Below are 13,453 nucleotides of genomic sequence, written 5' to 3'. Positions count from 1 at the left end.
ATGCTGTTATTACCTGTTGAAGGTGTTGAATCCACTAGAGGCATTGATAAATTCAAGTTTGGATTAGATCATCTTTTTTTGATTTATTTTTATAGAGGTCCCCCCCCTCCGCCTTAGGGCACATGTACTTGCTAGAGAGAGAGAGACAGAGAAAGTGAGAGGGAAAATGGGAAATCACTCCCTAAGGGTGATGGCCATGTCACAATCCCTTCTCCACTCTCCTCCTGGGATCTTAGGCACACACACACACTTGCCTGGTGTGTTTTAAGCCACCGGGTCGGGGACTGGAACTGCAGTTGGCCATTTGGGAGTCTAGTGACGTACCCACTATGCCATCTGCTGGTCCCAGGATTAGATCACCTGTGTGGCTCCCCCAGCTCTTAGATTTTGAGATAATCACAAATAGGAGGAGAAAGTTGGGAAATGGTTATGGTTTTTTTGGAATAAAGAGGGAAGAAGGGAGATACATTGAAGTGTTAGGGAGATGCATGATGATTTTGAAGAAGGATCTCGTTTTCTCATTAGGTGTGAAGCAAGAAGGACTAGGGGCTGCTTTTTAATGTAATGTTTTAAAAATTTGCTATAGGATGTGCTACCCTCACTGGAGAGAGCCAGAGAAAAAGAGAGAAAGCACCCTCCAATGGGATGACCATGTTGCAATCCCTTCTCCTCCCTATTCCTCTCAGGATTTTGAGTATGCACATACACATGCCTGGTGTGTTTTTCAAGCTGCTTGGGTCTAGTGCTTGAACCATTCAGTGAGTCATACAGGATCCAGCTGCCTTAACCACCACTTGGCTGGACAACTAGGAAGTTCCTTTTAGATTCTTGGGGCTTTTTTTCCCCTAAGAGTACTTTAGATTTTCTGGAGGTCAGAAATTGCCAAATTCCAAGTGGAGCATTTGGAGTCAGAACATTGCATGAAAAGGAAATGAGGTTTTATGAGTGAGACTCTGTCAGACACAAGGGTTTCAGTTCATTGGGTGAATCAAACACAATTACATTGGGAAAAAAGGATTGTGCTGGGGCCAGAAGGTGGTATTGTGTTGAGGGTGTTGGACTCCCACATGGCCGACTATGGTTCAGGTCCCGGACCCAGCAGCTTGCTCACTTTCCCTCTCTTGCTCTAACTAACTAACTAACTAACTAAATAAATAAATAAATAAAGTTAAGTAAAATAATTCTTTTCTTTTTTTTTTTTTTGGAGAGGTTTTTGCTATAGGGCGCGTGCGCTCACCAGACAGGCAGAGAGAGACAGAGAGATAGAAAGCGAGAAATCACCCCCCAGAGGGAATGGCCACGCCACAATCCTTCGCCTCTATTCTCCTCTTGGGATCTTGGGCACGCACGCACACGCACCCAGCATGAGTTTTAAGCCATCGGGTCCGGGGCACGAACTGCGATCGGCTACATGGGAGTCCAGCGACATAGCCATTACGCTAACTGCTAGTCCCAAGTAAAATAATTCTTTTTTTTTTTTGGAGAGATTTTCACTGTAGGGCGCGTGCGCTCGCCAGACAGACAGAGAGAGACATAGAGACAGAAAGCGAGAAATCACCCCCCAGGGGGGATGGTCACGCCGCAATCCCTTCTCCTCCATTCTCCTCTCGGGATCTTGGGCATGCACGCACACGCGCCCGGCGTGAGTTTTAAGCCACCGGGTCCAGGATGCGAACTGCGGTCGACTACGTGGGAGTCCAGCGACATAGCCATTACGCTAACTGCTGGTTCCCCCAAGTAAAATAATTCTTTAAAAAAAAAAAGAAAAGAAAAAAAGGACTGTGCCAAAATTAAGTTTGAAAACCAGGGTATTGAGGTATTGACATAGACATAAAATTCTTCTGTGGTGTCTTCCCCAACCCTGGCTAGATTAATAAGTATGGGTCCAGGGACAATGTAGGAACCCCTTGCCAATTGTGAAGCACCTCTGACAGTGGCAGAGAGGTTGTGTTTGCTCCCATGGATCCAGATGGCAGTCTTTTGGACCTTGGGTTTGCTATCTGTAAAATGGGGCAGCTGATTGACTTCCTCTCATTTCAGCTGTCTTTCTCATCTCCAGCTCTCCTCTAGGCTTCTAAGATAGGGACACAAGATTCTCCCCTGCTCTTCAACCCCTCTATTAAATGTCATAGGGATTGTCTTCTCTACTGTCCGTTCCACTTCTTTTTGGAAAAACTTTACTTTCTGTATGTGATCGTGAGATTTACTGCTTCCTTAGTTGCTGTTTAGGGAGGAAGAGCCAGTAATTTAGGGAAAAGGCTTTTCAGGGGCCTTGGTGGTTCCGATCTCTAAGCCTAAGACTTCCAGTTATGTAAAAGCAGCTCTTAACATGGAGCTGTTTCTTATATTGGCCTTTGCACCATAGCCCATGGAGTTGCATACGTAAATCCTTGCTTAATAAATATTATTCTGAAGCTAGTTCTCTTAGGCAGAAAAAAAATGCAACTTGGTATTTTTGTTCTAAGGGCAAATTCCATCTCTAGCTGGAGTTCTACAACTGGAATGTTTTCCTGCACATGGCTCCTGTAGCCTATAACAGGACGTATGGGAAGAACTTGGGAAATGTCATGCAGTCCTTGCCCTGCTGAGGGTGGGGCTGTGTGGGTGCTTCCCTGGTGGGGGGAAAATGGATGCAGTTAGGAGCTAACCCCTAGTACTTCTACCATGTGCCAGGAACTCTAATATGCAAGCAGTAGCACTGCATCTCTTGGGATCCTCCCAGCAGCCCACTAGAAGTGGACATCGTTCTCATTTTTTGTAGATGAGCAATGAAGGCACAGAGAGCCCTTGGTCCAGGGCTGCACAGCTGCATGGTGAAGCTGCAATTCAAACTCAGGCATTTAGACTTTGTAGCCTGAAATCTTGAACCAAACCAAAGAGTTGGTTGGGAATAATAAAAGGAATCAAGGCTTCTCTCAGCCTTGACCAGATCCTTTCTGATCTCCACCCAGTCAGTGATTTCATATTCCTTCTCTGGGCTCCTACTTCAAGATGTGGAGTTCAGGACTGGTCACTGAACTTAGGTCCTGCAGCCTGTTTCAGAGAAAGAAATGGATGCTGAACCACCTTTGAAAAGAGCATGCGTCAGCAAACTGGCCCATGGATTTCCTCATCTTCTCGGCATGTGCGTTGGCAGTGGTGAGATCAATAATGGAATGGAATGAATCACTGTTGAATCCAGGTGGTGGCCTCCATGAGGGTGGACAAACTGACCTTCACCTCAGAGAGGTCGGGGACATCCCAGGACAGGAGCCAACTCTGTTCTCCTGGGAGAATACTGTCTGGTGATCCCTTCTGGAGCCAGAGTAGCACTGTGACATTCCTAGATCCTAGACACTATGCTTCTGGGGACCCCTTCTTTCATAAAAATATAGGGGCCGGCAGGTGGCATGGTGAAGGGTGCTGGACTCCTACATGGCCAACCATGGTTCAAGTCCTGGACTTGGCAGCTTGCTTTCTCACTTGCCCTCTCTCTTTCACTAGCTCTTGCTCTGTCCCTCTCTGGTCAAATTAAAATAAACAAATAAATAAATAAAGTTAAATAAAATTCTTAATTTGAGGGGTAGGTTTTTGCTATAGGGCACGTGCACTCACCAGAAAGACAGACAAGAGACAGAGAGACAGAAAGAGAGAAATCTCCTCCCAAGGGGGATGGCCACTCTGTAATCCCTTCTCCTCCATTCTCCTCTTGGGATCTTGGGCACGCATGCACATGCGCCCAGTGCAATTTAAGCCACTGGTTCCGGGGCTTGAACTGGGTTGAATACATGGGAGTCCAACAATGTAGCCATTACGCCAACTGCTGGTCCCCCCCCCAAAAAAAGAAATTCTTTAAAAAAAATCTCTTAAAAAATTTAAAAATAATATTTTACAACTGATTTTATAAATCAGAATATATTAATGTTGTATACTAAGACTTTTTTGACCAAAATGTTTTTTTTCTTTTTTCTTTTTTAACTTGCCAGAGGATGCATGTGCTTGCTGGAGAGAGACCGAGGCAGGGAGAGGGAGAAGGCACCTCCTATGGGGCACGGTCACCCTACAATCTCTTTTCCCCCATCACTTCCTCCTTTTAGGATTTTGTGGGTATGCATGCACATGTGCCCAGCATGCCTTTCAAGCTACCAGGTCTGGGACCCCAACCGTGCACTTGCCCTGTGGAATCCAGCGTCCTTAACAACCAAGTCATGAAGTGGCCCTGTTTTTCTTTCTCTTGATTTTAAAAGGGATGAAAACATTTTCTAGGCATTTAGGCACTGCCTGTTATGCCTAATGGACAGCTGACACTACCTCGAGCCTCCAGGCCTGAATGCATTTAGCTATACACCTGTCTCTTTCTTGAGGTATGTGCCCAGAGTTTGCTAAAGACCTTCTCTAGAGCGTTACATGTTGGATTGATCTCTTGGACTTAGCCAAGGGATGTATCTTTGACCACTGTGGTACAGGTGCCAGGAGGGCTTAGGTAAGAGGTAGTATTGGGCCAAAAGTTCTTTGGGATGCCCAGGGAAGACTCTTGTACCACCTCCACTCCTGAGAAGCCTGTAGGACTAGTGTGGCTGGGGTTGGAAGGGTGGTGGAGGGGTCTTGGCCACAGTGGGGAATGTACAAGGAAACTCCAACAGAGCCAGACCAGCTTCTCATAGGGCCTGGAGTCAATTTAACAATGGGCTGGAACCTCCAGGCCTTTGGATAAAGCCTGACTCTGGAACAGTGATTCTCTCAGACTGAGAAAGCTTTGTCTCCCAGGGGCCATTTGGTGGTGTAGGAAGACACTTTGGTTGCCCCAACTTGGGGAGGAGGGCTACTGACATCTGGTGGGTGGGGGCCACAGAGATGCTCAGCATCCCTCAGTGCATAGGGCAGCCCTTCTAACAGAGCTTTTTGTTTGTTTCATTTTGTGTGTTTGCTATAGGGATTTGCCATGCTGCAATCCCTCTTCTCCATTCTCCCCTCAGAATTTTGAGCATGCACTCACATACTTCTGGCATGTTTTTCAAGTTGCTGGACTTGGGATTCGAACTGCACAGTCGGCCATGCGAGATTCAGTGCCTTAACTTCCATACCATCTGCTGGCCCCTACAATGAAAGATTTATCAGATCCAGCTGTTAGTAGTGCTGAGGCTGAGAGACCTTGGACCCAGAGGGTGTTCCAGGCACTGGGTTCAGGTGAGCAGAGCCTTCCCCGAGGCTCTGGGATAGGACTATAAACATGAATTACCTTTCCCTTCAGCCAGAGAACATGTAATTATAGCTGTAATAAAGACCGCTGTCTTAACCTCAGCTTTGAGGTGGGCAGGCAAGCCTCTTCCCGAAAGGGCAGAGCCAGGTGAACTTCTGAGAGTCACAAGGTCACATGACCAGAGGAGAAAGTTCCAGAAATGGTACCAGTGTGCTGCGTCAGCAGATTCCAGAGCCTCATCTTCTCTAATTACCATGTGAACAGAACATGGTTTCAGGTACTAGAAGTGCTGTTGAAGTCTCCAGAAGGTCTTCTTGCCTCTGTTGGGCAGCAAGTCAGCAGGACAAGGGACAGTGAGGGTGATGCTGAGGGCAAGCTCAGGTACAAAAGCGGCAAAAGGCACTTCTCTACAACTGCTGCAGCGGGGAAGCATTGGTTTTTTTCCCCGATGCTTTTCCAGCCACGGCTGTCCTCCTTGGTCCCCAGTCTGCAGGGATGGAGGTCAGGGAACCTGAGATCATCCTCCCTGGTCTGGGTGCAGAAGAGCGTGACTGGAGTTGGCAGCAGGCCTTGAGGGGTTCCCCTTCAGCCTTCTGTCCCACATCCCTGATTTTCCTCTGAAGAGGGGAGAGGAAATCTTCTCCATTGTTGGCCCCAACTGCATGACCTAGTCCAAAAGGGTGGCTCTGTGCAGCATGGTGGGGTGACCCGTGTCTCTGTTTTGGGGAACACGGCAGGCAGTTGAGCAGGAGAACTCAGCATGAATTCCTGATGCCCGTGGATTTCTGTTGCTGTCTGCTTCAAGGAGCAGAAGAAAGGATGGGTGAGAAGTCTGGGGCTGGTTTCTGGGGCTGATGGAACACGGTGGAACAAGACTCTTACCCAGCCTGGAAGCAAATGCTCAATCCGCCTTCCTCTGTGGGTGGTGTGGGGGCCACTGGAACAGGATTTAATCTGCACTTGCTTATGTGATGCTAAAACCCAGGCTCTCCAAAGCCCCTAAGGGAGTAACCAGACCAAATTTTCCACCTTGCACATTTCAATATTTCACGTTTTATTTTTCTAAAGTTTAACCAATTTCAATAGAAATCTTTTTAATGCTGAATAGCTGAAATTTTAACTCCCTCCCCTTTTGGGGTGTCCTAGGATCATCATCAGTACAGTTCTTGTTTTGGGTTATAAAACATGGAAGTCCTTGGGGACTGTTGGTGGGTGTGGATACGTTTGCCATGTACTAAATGTCCCCAAAAGTTCTTGTGTTTGGTTTTTTTTTTAAGTGTCTTCTTTCCTGCCTGCCATTTGATACTTCTTGCACTGTCCACATGCATTCCTTCCTTCTTTTAATTCTGTTGATTTTATTCTGCGGTGGCCTTAGAAACCAGACATCCAGAAACCAGGCTTCCTAGAGCAATGTAGTTGTGAACCATCAACGTTCTTCATGGCTCTCTCTCCCTGTATCGTGGGCAGACAATGCCAGAACTTTAAAACGCACAGGGATGGTGTCAGCTAACATGACTCAGGACACTTGTTTTCTTTTGCTTCTTGGTGCTTGGTCAGTTTCCACATTGCCCAGGTAGTAGATAACTGAGGCCGTTGTTATTGTTGTCATCATCAAGCAACCACCAGCCACATGGGGATAGAGTTTTGCATTCTGAGTGTATTTTAATTGCTTTACCTACAACTTACTCAGCAGTTCTCTGAAGAGAGAACGATTATTATCCAACAGTTTACAATGAAAAAAGCAGAGGCATACAGAGGTTATGTCCAGGGGAAACACATCTAGTCAGAAAGTGGCAGAACTGTGATTTTTTTTTTTTTAACTTGCTGTAGGGAATCTCTACTCACCAGAGAGAGACAGAGGGAAAATGAGAAAGCACCACCCCAAGAGAATGGCCACACTGCAATCCCTTCTCCACTCTCCTCTTTGAATTTTGGGCACACATGCACTTTGTGTCCAGTGTGATTTTGAAACCACCAGGTCTGGGACTTAAACCGTACTGTCAGCTATGGAAGATCCGGCCACCTTAACCACCATGCCATATCCCAGAGCTGGGATTTTCCCTGGATATGGTCAGTAACTGGCGCTGCTCCTTTGGAGATAATGTCCTAGCTTCTAAAGGGATATAGCTGTGGCTGTGAGAGCTGACTAGGTGCCAGGCCCAGGGGGAAGGGGTGGGGCAAGCCCAGACTAAATGCTTGTGTGTGGTCAGGAATTGTGCCTTAGCCGGTGAGTGAGTGAAGACTGTGCAGATCACAACCCACAGTGGGTGTTACAGCTTCCTCTTTTCAAGTAGGTGTCAACTCTCCACCTTATGACACTGCTCTGGAGTCTGACCATTTGAGCCGCCATGCTGTGCCAGCATTCTGAAAGGACCACTGAGTACTAGGTGCTTTGCCTCAACTCCTCGTGTAGAAATATTTTAAGAACCATTCAGTTGTGTCATTAGGGCTATAGTTTGTGTGCAAGAGAAAAAGTGCAAGATTTGTACCCCCACCCAGATCTTGCTGAGACCTGCAGGCAAGTGGCTCTGGGTGGGGTGGTCTGGGGCTTTCTTTGTTCTGCTATGTCTCCAAGGGACTGGGGCTGGGCTGCTTGATTCCCTGCCCGAGAGCTCGCTGGGACTTGCCTCCTTGGTTCCAACTCCACCATACATGTCTGCTCCACTCACCCTCCCCTGGCTGGACGTGCCTCAGCCAGAAAGAAACCATGGTCACTGGGGGCTGCGTTCAAGGTCTCCTCTATCTGAGCTATGCACAAAATAGGTTGAAGAAAGTCTAAAGAGACCTATTGGATGGCTCTTGAATAGATTTCTTGACGAGGCTTCATGACTTGTGATAGATGAGCTAAAATTATGAAGTGGAGCAAGTCATAGCTCCTGTTTTGGGGGCTCAGTGTGATGGGGCTGAGGTGGTACACACAGACTTGGACAAGAGAAGAGCCAGTGGTTAGTGCTTGAACAGTCTAGGAGCAGCGCTATGGAAACTTCGAGGCGGGGCAGACTGGGGCCTGTGAAGAGTACCAACAAGTTCTGTTGGAGACTATGGGTCTGGGTGGCAATGGTGTTCTTCACCCTTTCACTCCCTGACCAGACATGCCATGGTACAGTGCTCTTTGTGACTGTGTTTGTAAAAACTCACCGAATCTGCACCTTTTCAGTCCATAAATGATGAAGAATATAAATTAGAGATTAGTGGCAGGTGAGTCTAGAAGGTCTTGATGGACTCATTCCGGTAAGGACTTAATCCGCTTTTATTTCTAGGGTCTTGCAGATGCATTCGTCCTCCTGTGTGTCTGCTTTGCTCTGCCGTTTTTCTGGAGTCAGATAGCCGCCATTCAAATCCTGGATCTATCACTTAACAGATTAGTGCTCTTGGTCAAGTGACTGAGCTCTGTGAACCTCAACTTTATTTTTTAAAAAGAGTTACTTTTATTTAATTGTATTTATTATTATTATTATTGTTTTAAATTTTGCCCTAGGACATGTGGGCTCACCAGAGTAGGGTGGGGGGGAATGAGAAAGCTAGATGCTAGGCCTGGGACTTGAACCGCAGTTGGCCATGTGGGAGTCCAGTGCCTTAACCGCCATGCCACCTACTGGCCCTGAGCCTCAATTTCTACAGCTGTGAAAACTAGGGGAGGGCTAACAAACCCACCTAAGAGTCCCTGTGAGGCAGACGTTGATAATCCATGGGAACTGTGTGGTAGGGCCCAGGTGTTAGTCATCTCCATCCTCATCCTGATCACCAGGGTCCAGGTGGTCCCTGGAGGGGACCTCTGTGGGTAACTGTACCTGGAACTCTCCTTCCTCTCCTCTGCAGACAATGGCGATGACCACTCTGAGGGAGGCCTGGTTGAGAACCATGTGGACGGAACCCTGAACATGTTGGGAGGAGGAAGCAGTGCTGGCCGGAAGCCCCTCAAGTCGGGCATGAAGGAGCTGGCCGTGTTCCGAGAGAAGGTCACCGAGCAGCACCGGCAAATGGGCAAGGGTGGCAAACATCACCTCGGCCTGGAGGAGCCCAAGAAGCTGCGGCCGCCACCTGCCAGGGTCAGTGGGGGTCGGGTGTGGCTGGAGGGCTGGGAGGGTATGGAGATAGATCACGGCAGAGGCAGGGCATCCCAGAGTCCCGTCCCTTTCCTGTGTCAACTGGTCAAGGCACCTTTCTCTTCAGTTCTGTCCCTGAGAGTCTCAGCAACCTCTGAGCCAGACAGTGTCTATGCCTGAGAAACGGACTAGACAGAGTTTCTTTGAAGTCTCTTCCTTCTAACACTTCCACATTTCTGATTGGGCATGTGACATAAGCAAAAAAAAAAAAAAAAAAAGAATTCCAGAGATGACGATGGATTCGCTGAAATGTGCCGCTCTCCTCTTCTAGTTTAGCTCTCTAGCTTAGCTCTCCTGTCTTGGGTGCTGGCCCTAGTTGGGTTTACGAGAAGAAATGGAGCTTGGACTCAGAGTGTAGAGGTTCTGCAGACAGCCACTTGAATTCAGTACCACCTTGACTTGCCAAAGCCACCGAGTGAGAACAGGAGTGAAAACTCATATCCATATGGCTTTTGGGGTCGGACATAATAATATGCAGAGAGGTCATTGGGCATCCAAAGTCTCTGTTCCCACCACTAGGTCTGTGGCCTTTCCTGTGGACAAGCTTTTTTCTAAGGGTGCATTTGGCCCCGGTGTTTTGTGGGCCCATTCTCACGGTGAGTGTCCTCTGCCTGCCTCTGTCCACAGACCCCCTGCCAGCAGGAGTTGGATCAGGTCCTAGAGCGGATTTCCACCATGCGCCTCCCAGATGAGCGGGGCCCCCTGGAGCACCTCTACTCCTTGCACATCCCCAACTGCGATAAGCACGGCCTGTACAACCTCAAACAGGTGGGTGTGGGTGCTAGCCCGGGCAGAGAGGCGCCTCCTTGGCCCCAGGCCCTGGGTGTGCCTGGCTTCTGCCCCACCTGCCTGTAATCCTCTTGAGGTCTGACACTCAGACTTCTGTAACCACGGGGCGTTGGGGGTGCTGGTGCCAGCTGCCGGGCCAGGGAGGGTGGGGCTTCCCTCCTGGCCTCAGGTGGCTCAGGTTGACTCCACTTACCTAGCCATCTACCAGCAGTGCTTGGTGTCCAGGTGAGGAGGAGCCTCTTGGAGAAGAGAGGTGGGTTCTAACCAATGCATTCCCACTTTTATTGAGCGTTAAACTCACCTGGATGAGGACCCGTGAGTTTGCAGTTCTAACAAAATCCCGTGATGCTGCTGGTCCATTGGCCACACTCTGACCAATCACTGACCTGACCGTACATGAATAACCTCTTTGATTTGAAGTATCACAGAGAATGAGAAGCACCACTGGAAAAATAATTAGAAAAAAAATGTATATGGAATTTGTTATAGAGCACGTGTGCTCATAGGAAAGAGACAGAGAGAAGGAAAATGAGAATGTACCTCCCCACCCCCGTGACAGGGATGGCTACACCACAATCCCTTCTCTATTCTCCTGTCAGGATTTTGGGCATGCACGTACATGTGCCTGGTGTTTTTTTTCAGTCACCGGGTCTAGAACTTGAACCATACATTTGGCTATGTGAGATTCAGCCTTTTAACCACCATGCCACCTGGCTGACTCATTGAAAAATATTTCTGTATAAATGGTAATAGAACAACTTAAGTTCATTAGAGATAATTAAAAATGTAAGGAAACCACCACCTTTCTCTCCCCTCCTACTTTCCGTTTGTGTGCATTTTAATGATCAAGGTGCATCTGGAATGTTTTCTGCTTAATGTTATAAATATTGCCTGCATAGCCACAGAGACTTCACAGTGATCAGACGGTGGCCCGATGTTCTTTTACTCAGCCTACCCACTTCGTCCACCTTGACATCCTCCCATAGGGAAAAGAATGTGTCCCTGTCACAGAAGGCTTGAGTTTTCTGGGTCTTGGGTGCTTTCAAGTCCTCAGAATTTTCAAAAGCTCTGTGTTGAGCTTAGCAGGTAGCCAGGACTGACTCTCAGGGTGGTTGCTTGCAGCCCAAAGAGGGCAACAGGACTCTGTTGATGCCTGGGGCGGCGGGTCTTACTAGCCCCATCTTCACAGCCCAGGTATCCTGCCCTTTTAAACATTAGCCCACTGTTAGAAGCTGGTTATACACGTCTCCTCTGTATGTAAACCAACTACTTCATTTGGAGCTTGGCCATGAAATGGTGACTTCTCATGAAAAGCAAGTTGTCGGCCATACCTTATGGGTAGCCACAAGGATTTGCAAGAGTAATAGCTTATAAATAAGAGCAGAGACCCAGTAGCAGAAATGACTGGTTCACATCTCGGCCATGCCTCTTGCCAGCTGTGTGACCTTAAGCAAGTTGCTGAACTAGCCTGTGCTTTAGTCTCATCTGCCAAGTGGGGTGTAGTAATGGTACCCGAATCACAAGGTGGTTGTGAGGATCCAGGGAATACTGCAGTCCCTCCTTCTCAGAGGAGGGGTATGTCCCAAAACCCCCAGTGGGTGCTCAAAACGGTAGATAGCACCAACTCCTCCATATGCCGTTTTGCTTTTCCTATACGTACTTAGCTATGATAAAGTTGAATATATGTTAGGCCCAGTAAGACATTAGAACGATGTAATTGAACAATTATAGCAATGTACTGTAATAATAATCAGGTGAAATGTAGTCTCTCTCAGAATATCTTACTACTGGATTCAGCCATTTTCAGACAGAGGTTGACCACAGGTAACCCAAATCAGGGGAAATAAGCCGTGGATGCAGGGGACTGCTGTGCTGTATACATGTCTGATAAAAATGAGCAGTGTATACATCGCTTATGTGGTGTAGTGCCTGGCACATGCCAGTCTCATTATGAGATGCATCTTCTCACCTCATGCCCTGACTAAACTTCAGTATACTGGGTTCTCCGCTGGATGGACCCTCCTCAAGGGTAGGGGCTGAGTCTTCTCGTCTCCCGTGTCTCCAGCGGCTTTGCTGGTCAGGGTGGTCCCTGGGCTGACAGCTTCAGCATCGTCTTGGCGCTTCTTGGCCAAGCACACTTTCTGGCCCCCCCAGACCCGCTGACTGGGAGCTGGCATTCTGTGAAGGGCTCCTGGTGACACTGAAGGTGGAGCACAGCCTCTGCAGCCCTGGCTCAACACAAGGTGGCTGTTCAGTTCTAAACTGCGCTGAGGAAAGGCAGGAAAGCTGGCGGTTGCAGGGGAGCACCCCCCAAGTTCTTCTCTTCTTTCTTCTCAGTGCAAGATGTCCCTGAACGGTCAGCGTGGAGAGTGCTGGTGCGTGAACCCCAACACCGGGAAGCTGATCCAGGGAGCCCCCACCATTCGGGGGGACCCCCAGTGTCATCTCTTCTACAATGAGCAACAGGAGGCTCGTGGGGTACACACCCAACGGATGCAATAAAAAACCACAGCCAGCCGGTGCCTGGCATCCCCTTCCCCGCCCCCTCTCCAAACAGAGTGGCAGAAATTGGAGAGTGCCCGGGTGGTGGGTGGTGGAGGATTTTCCAGGAGTTTCGACACGTGTATTTATATTTGGAAAGAGACCAGCACCGAGCTTGGCCCACTCCCTGCCCTCCCCCTTCCAGCTGGAGATACCTGCCCCTGCCCCTTTTGCTTCCTCGCTGGGGAGGAAGGGGGATTGCAGTGGGGGAGCTGGGGTAAAGGTTTGGGAGGGGGGGAAAGAAATTTTTATTTTTGAACCCCTGTGTCTCTTTTGCTTAAGATTAAAGGAAGGAAAAATAAAATGTGTGCCTTTTGCCTGAGTCTTTGGGGCCTCCCTGGGAAAGCGATCCGGGGTCCTGCCGAGCTGCCTCCCCTCTATCTCTGCCTCTGACTCCGGGGAAGGAGGCTGAGGCAGGAGAGAGGGGAATCTCCTGCCTGAAGAGTAAACTCCTGTATAGCCCCAGAAAGATCCTGGTTGGGGCCCAGGTGAGACTTCAACCCCCTGACTGGCCTTTAACAGGGGCCAGAGGCAGGATGGGTGAGGGGGCAAGTAGAGGGACGGAGGTCTATTTTCCTCTTCCATGTCCAGGTGGGAGACAGAGAACACAGGAACCCAGAGTGTGGCAGGTGTGGTCCTCTGGCCCCTGGAATAAAGAGCTTCCTCCTGCCCGGAGCAAGACATTTTAACTCAGCCCCACAGAGAAGGGAGCAGTGCTTTGGGACAGGCTGGCCCACACTCAGGATTCAGGCTCTGCTCTCTGAGCGGCCCACAGAGCTGGCCCCCAGACCAGCATGTCCTGACTGGATGCAAAGGGCTTTGTGTGGGGTCAGCAGAT

At 48.9% G+C, this 13,453-nt stretch overlaps 1 protein-coding gene across 1 annotated transcript in view; it reads left to right on the top strand.

Annotated features, from left to right (window-relative positions):
• Positions 1-12,919, top strand: part of IGFBP2 (insulin like growth factor binding protein 2) — a gene marked incomplete at its 5' end in the record, with an annotated part of 32,361 nt that extends 19,442 nt beyond the window's left edge. Inside the window, 3 exon segments of the mRNA XM_006157469.2 lie at positions 8,999-9,228; positions 9,913-10,053; positions 12,412-12,919. Of these exon segments, the coding sequence (XP_006157531.2) occupies positions 8,999-9,228; positions 9,913-10,053; positions 12,412-12,576 (536 nt within the window).
• Positions 12,920-13,453: the final 534 nt, after the last annotated feature.

This window comes from Tupaia chinensis, unplaced genomic scaffold, assembly GCF_000334495.1.
Source record: "Tupaia chinensis unplaced genomic scaffold, TupChi_1.0 Scaffold000542_1, whole genome shotgun sequence".
Taxonomy (NCBI): Eukaryota; Metazoa; Chordata; class Mammalia; order Scandentia; family Tupaiidae; genus Tupaia; species Tupaia belangeri.
The sequence above is the reverse complement of the archived record's forward strand: the minus strand, read 5'-3'. Positions and strand labels throughout refer to the sequence as shown.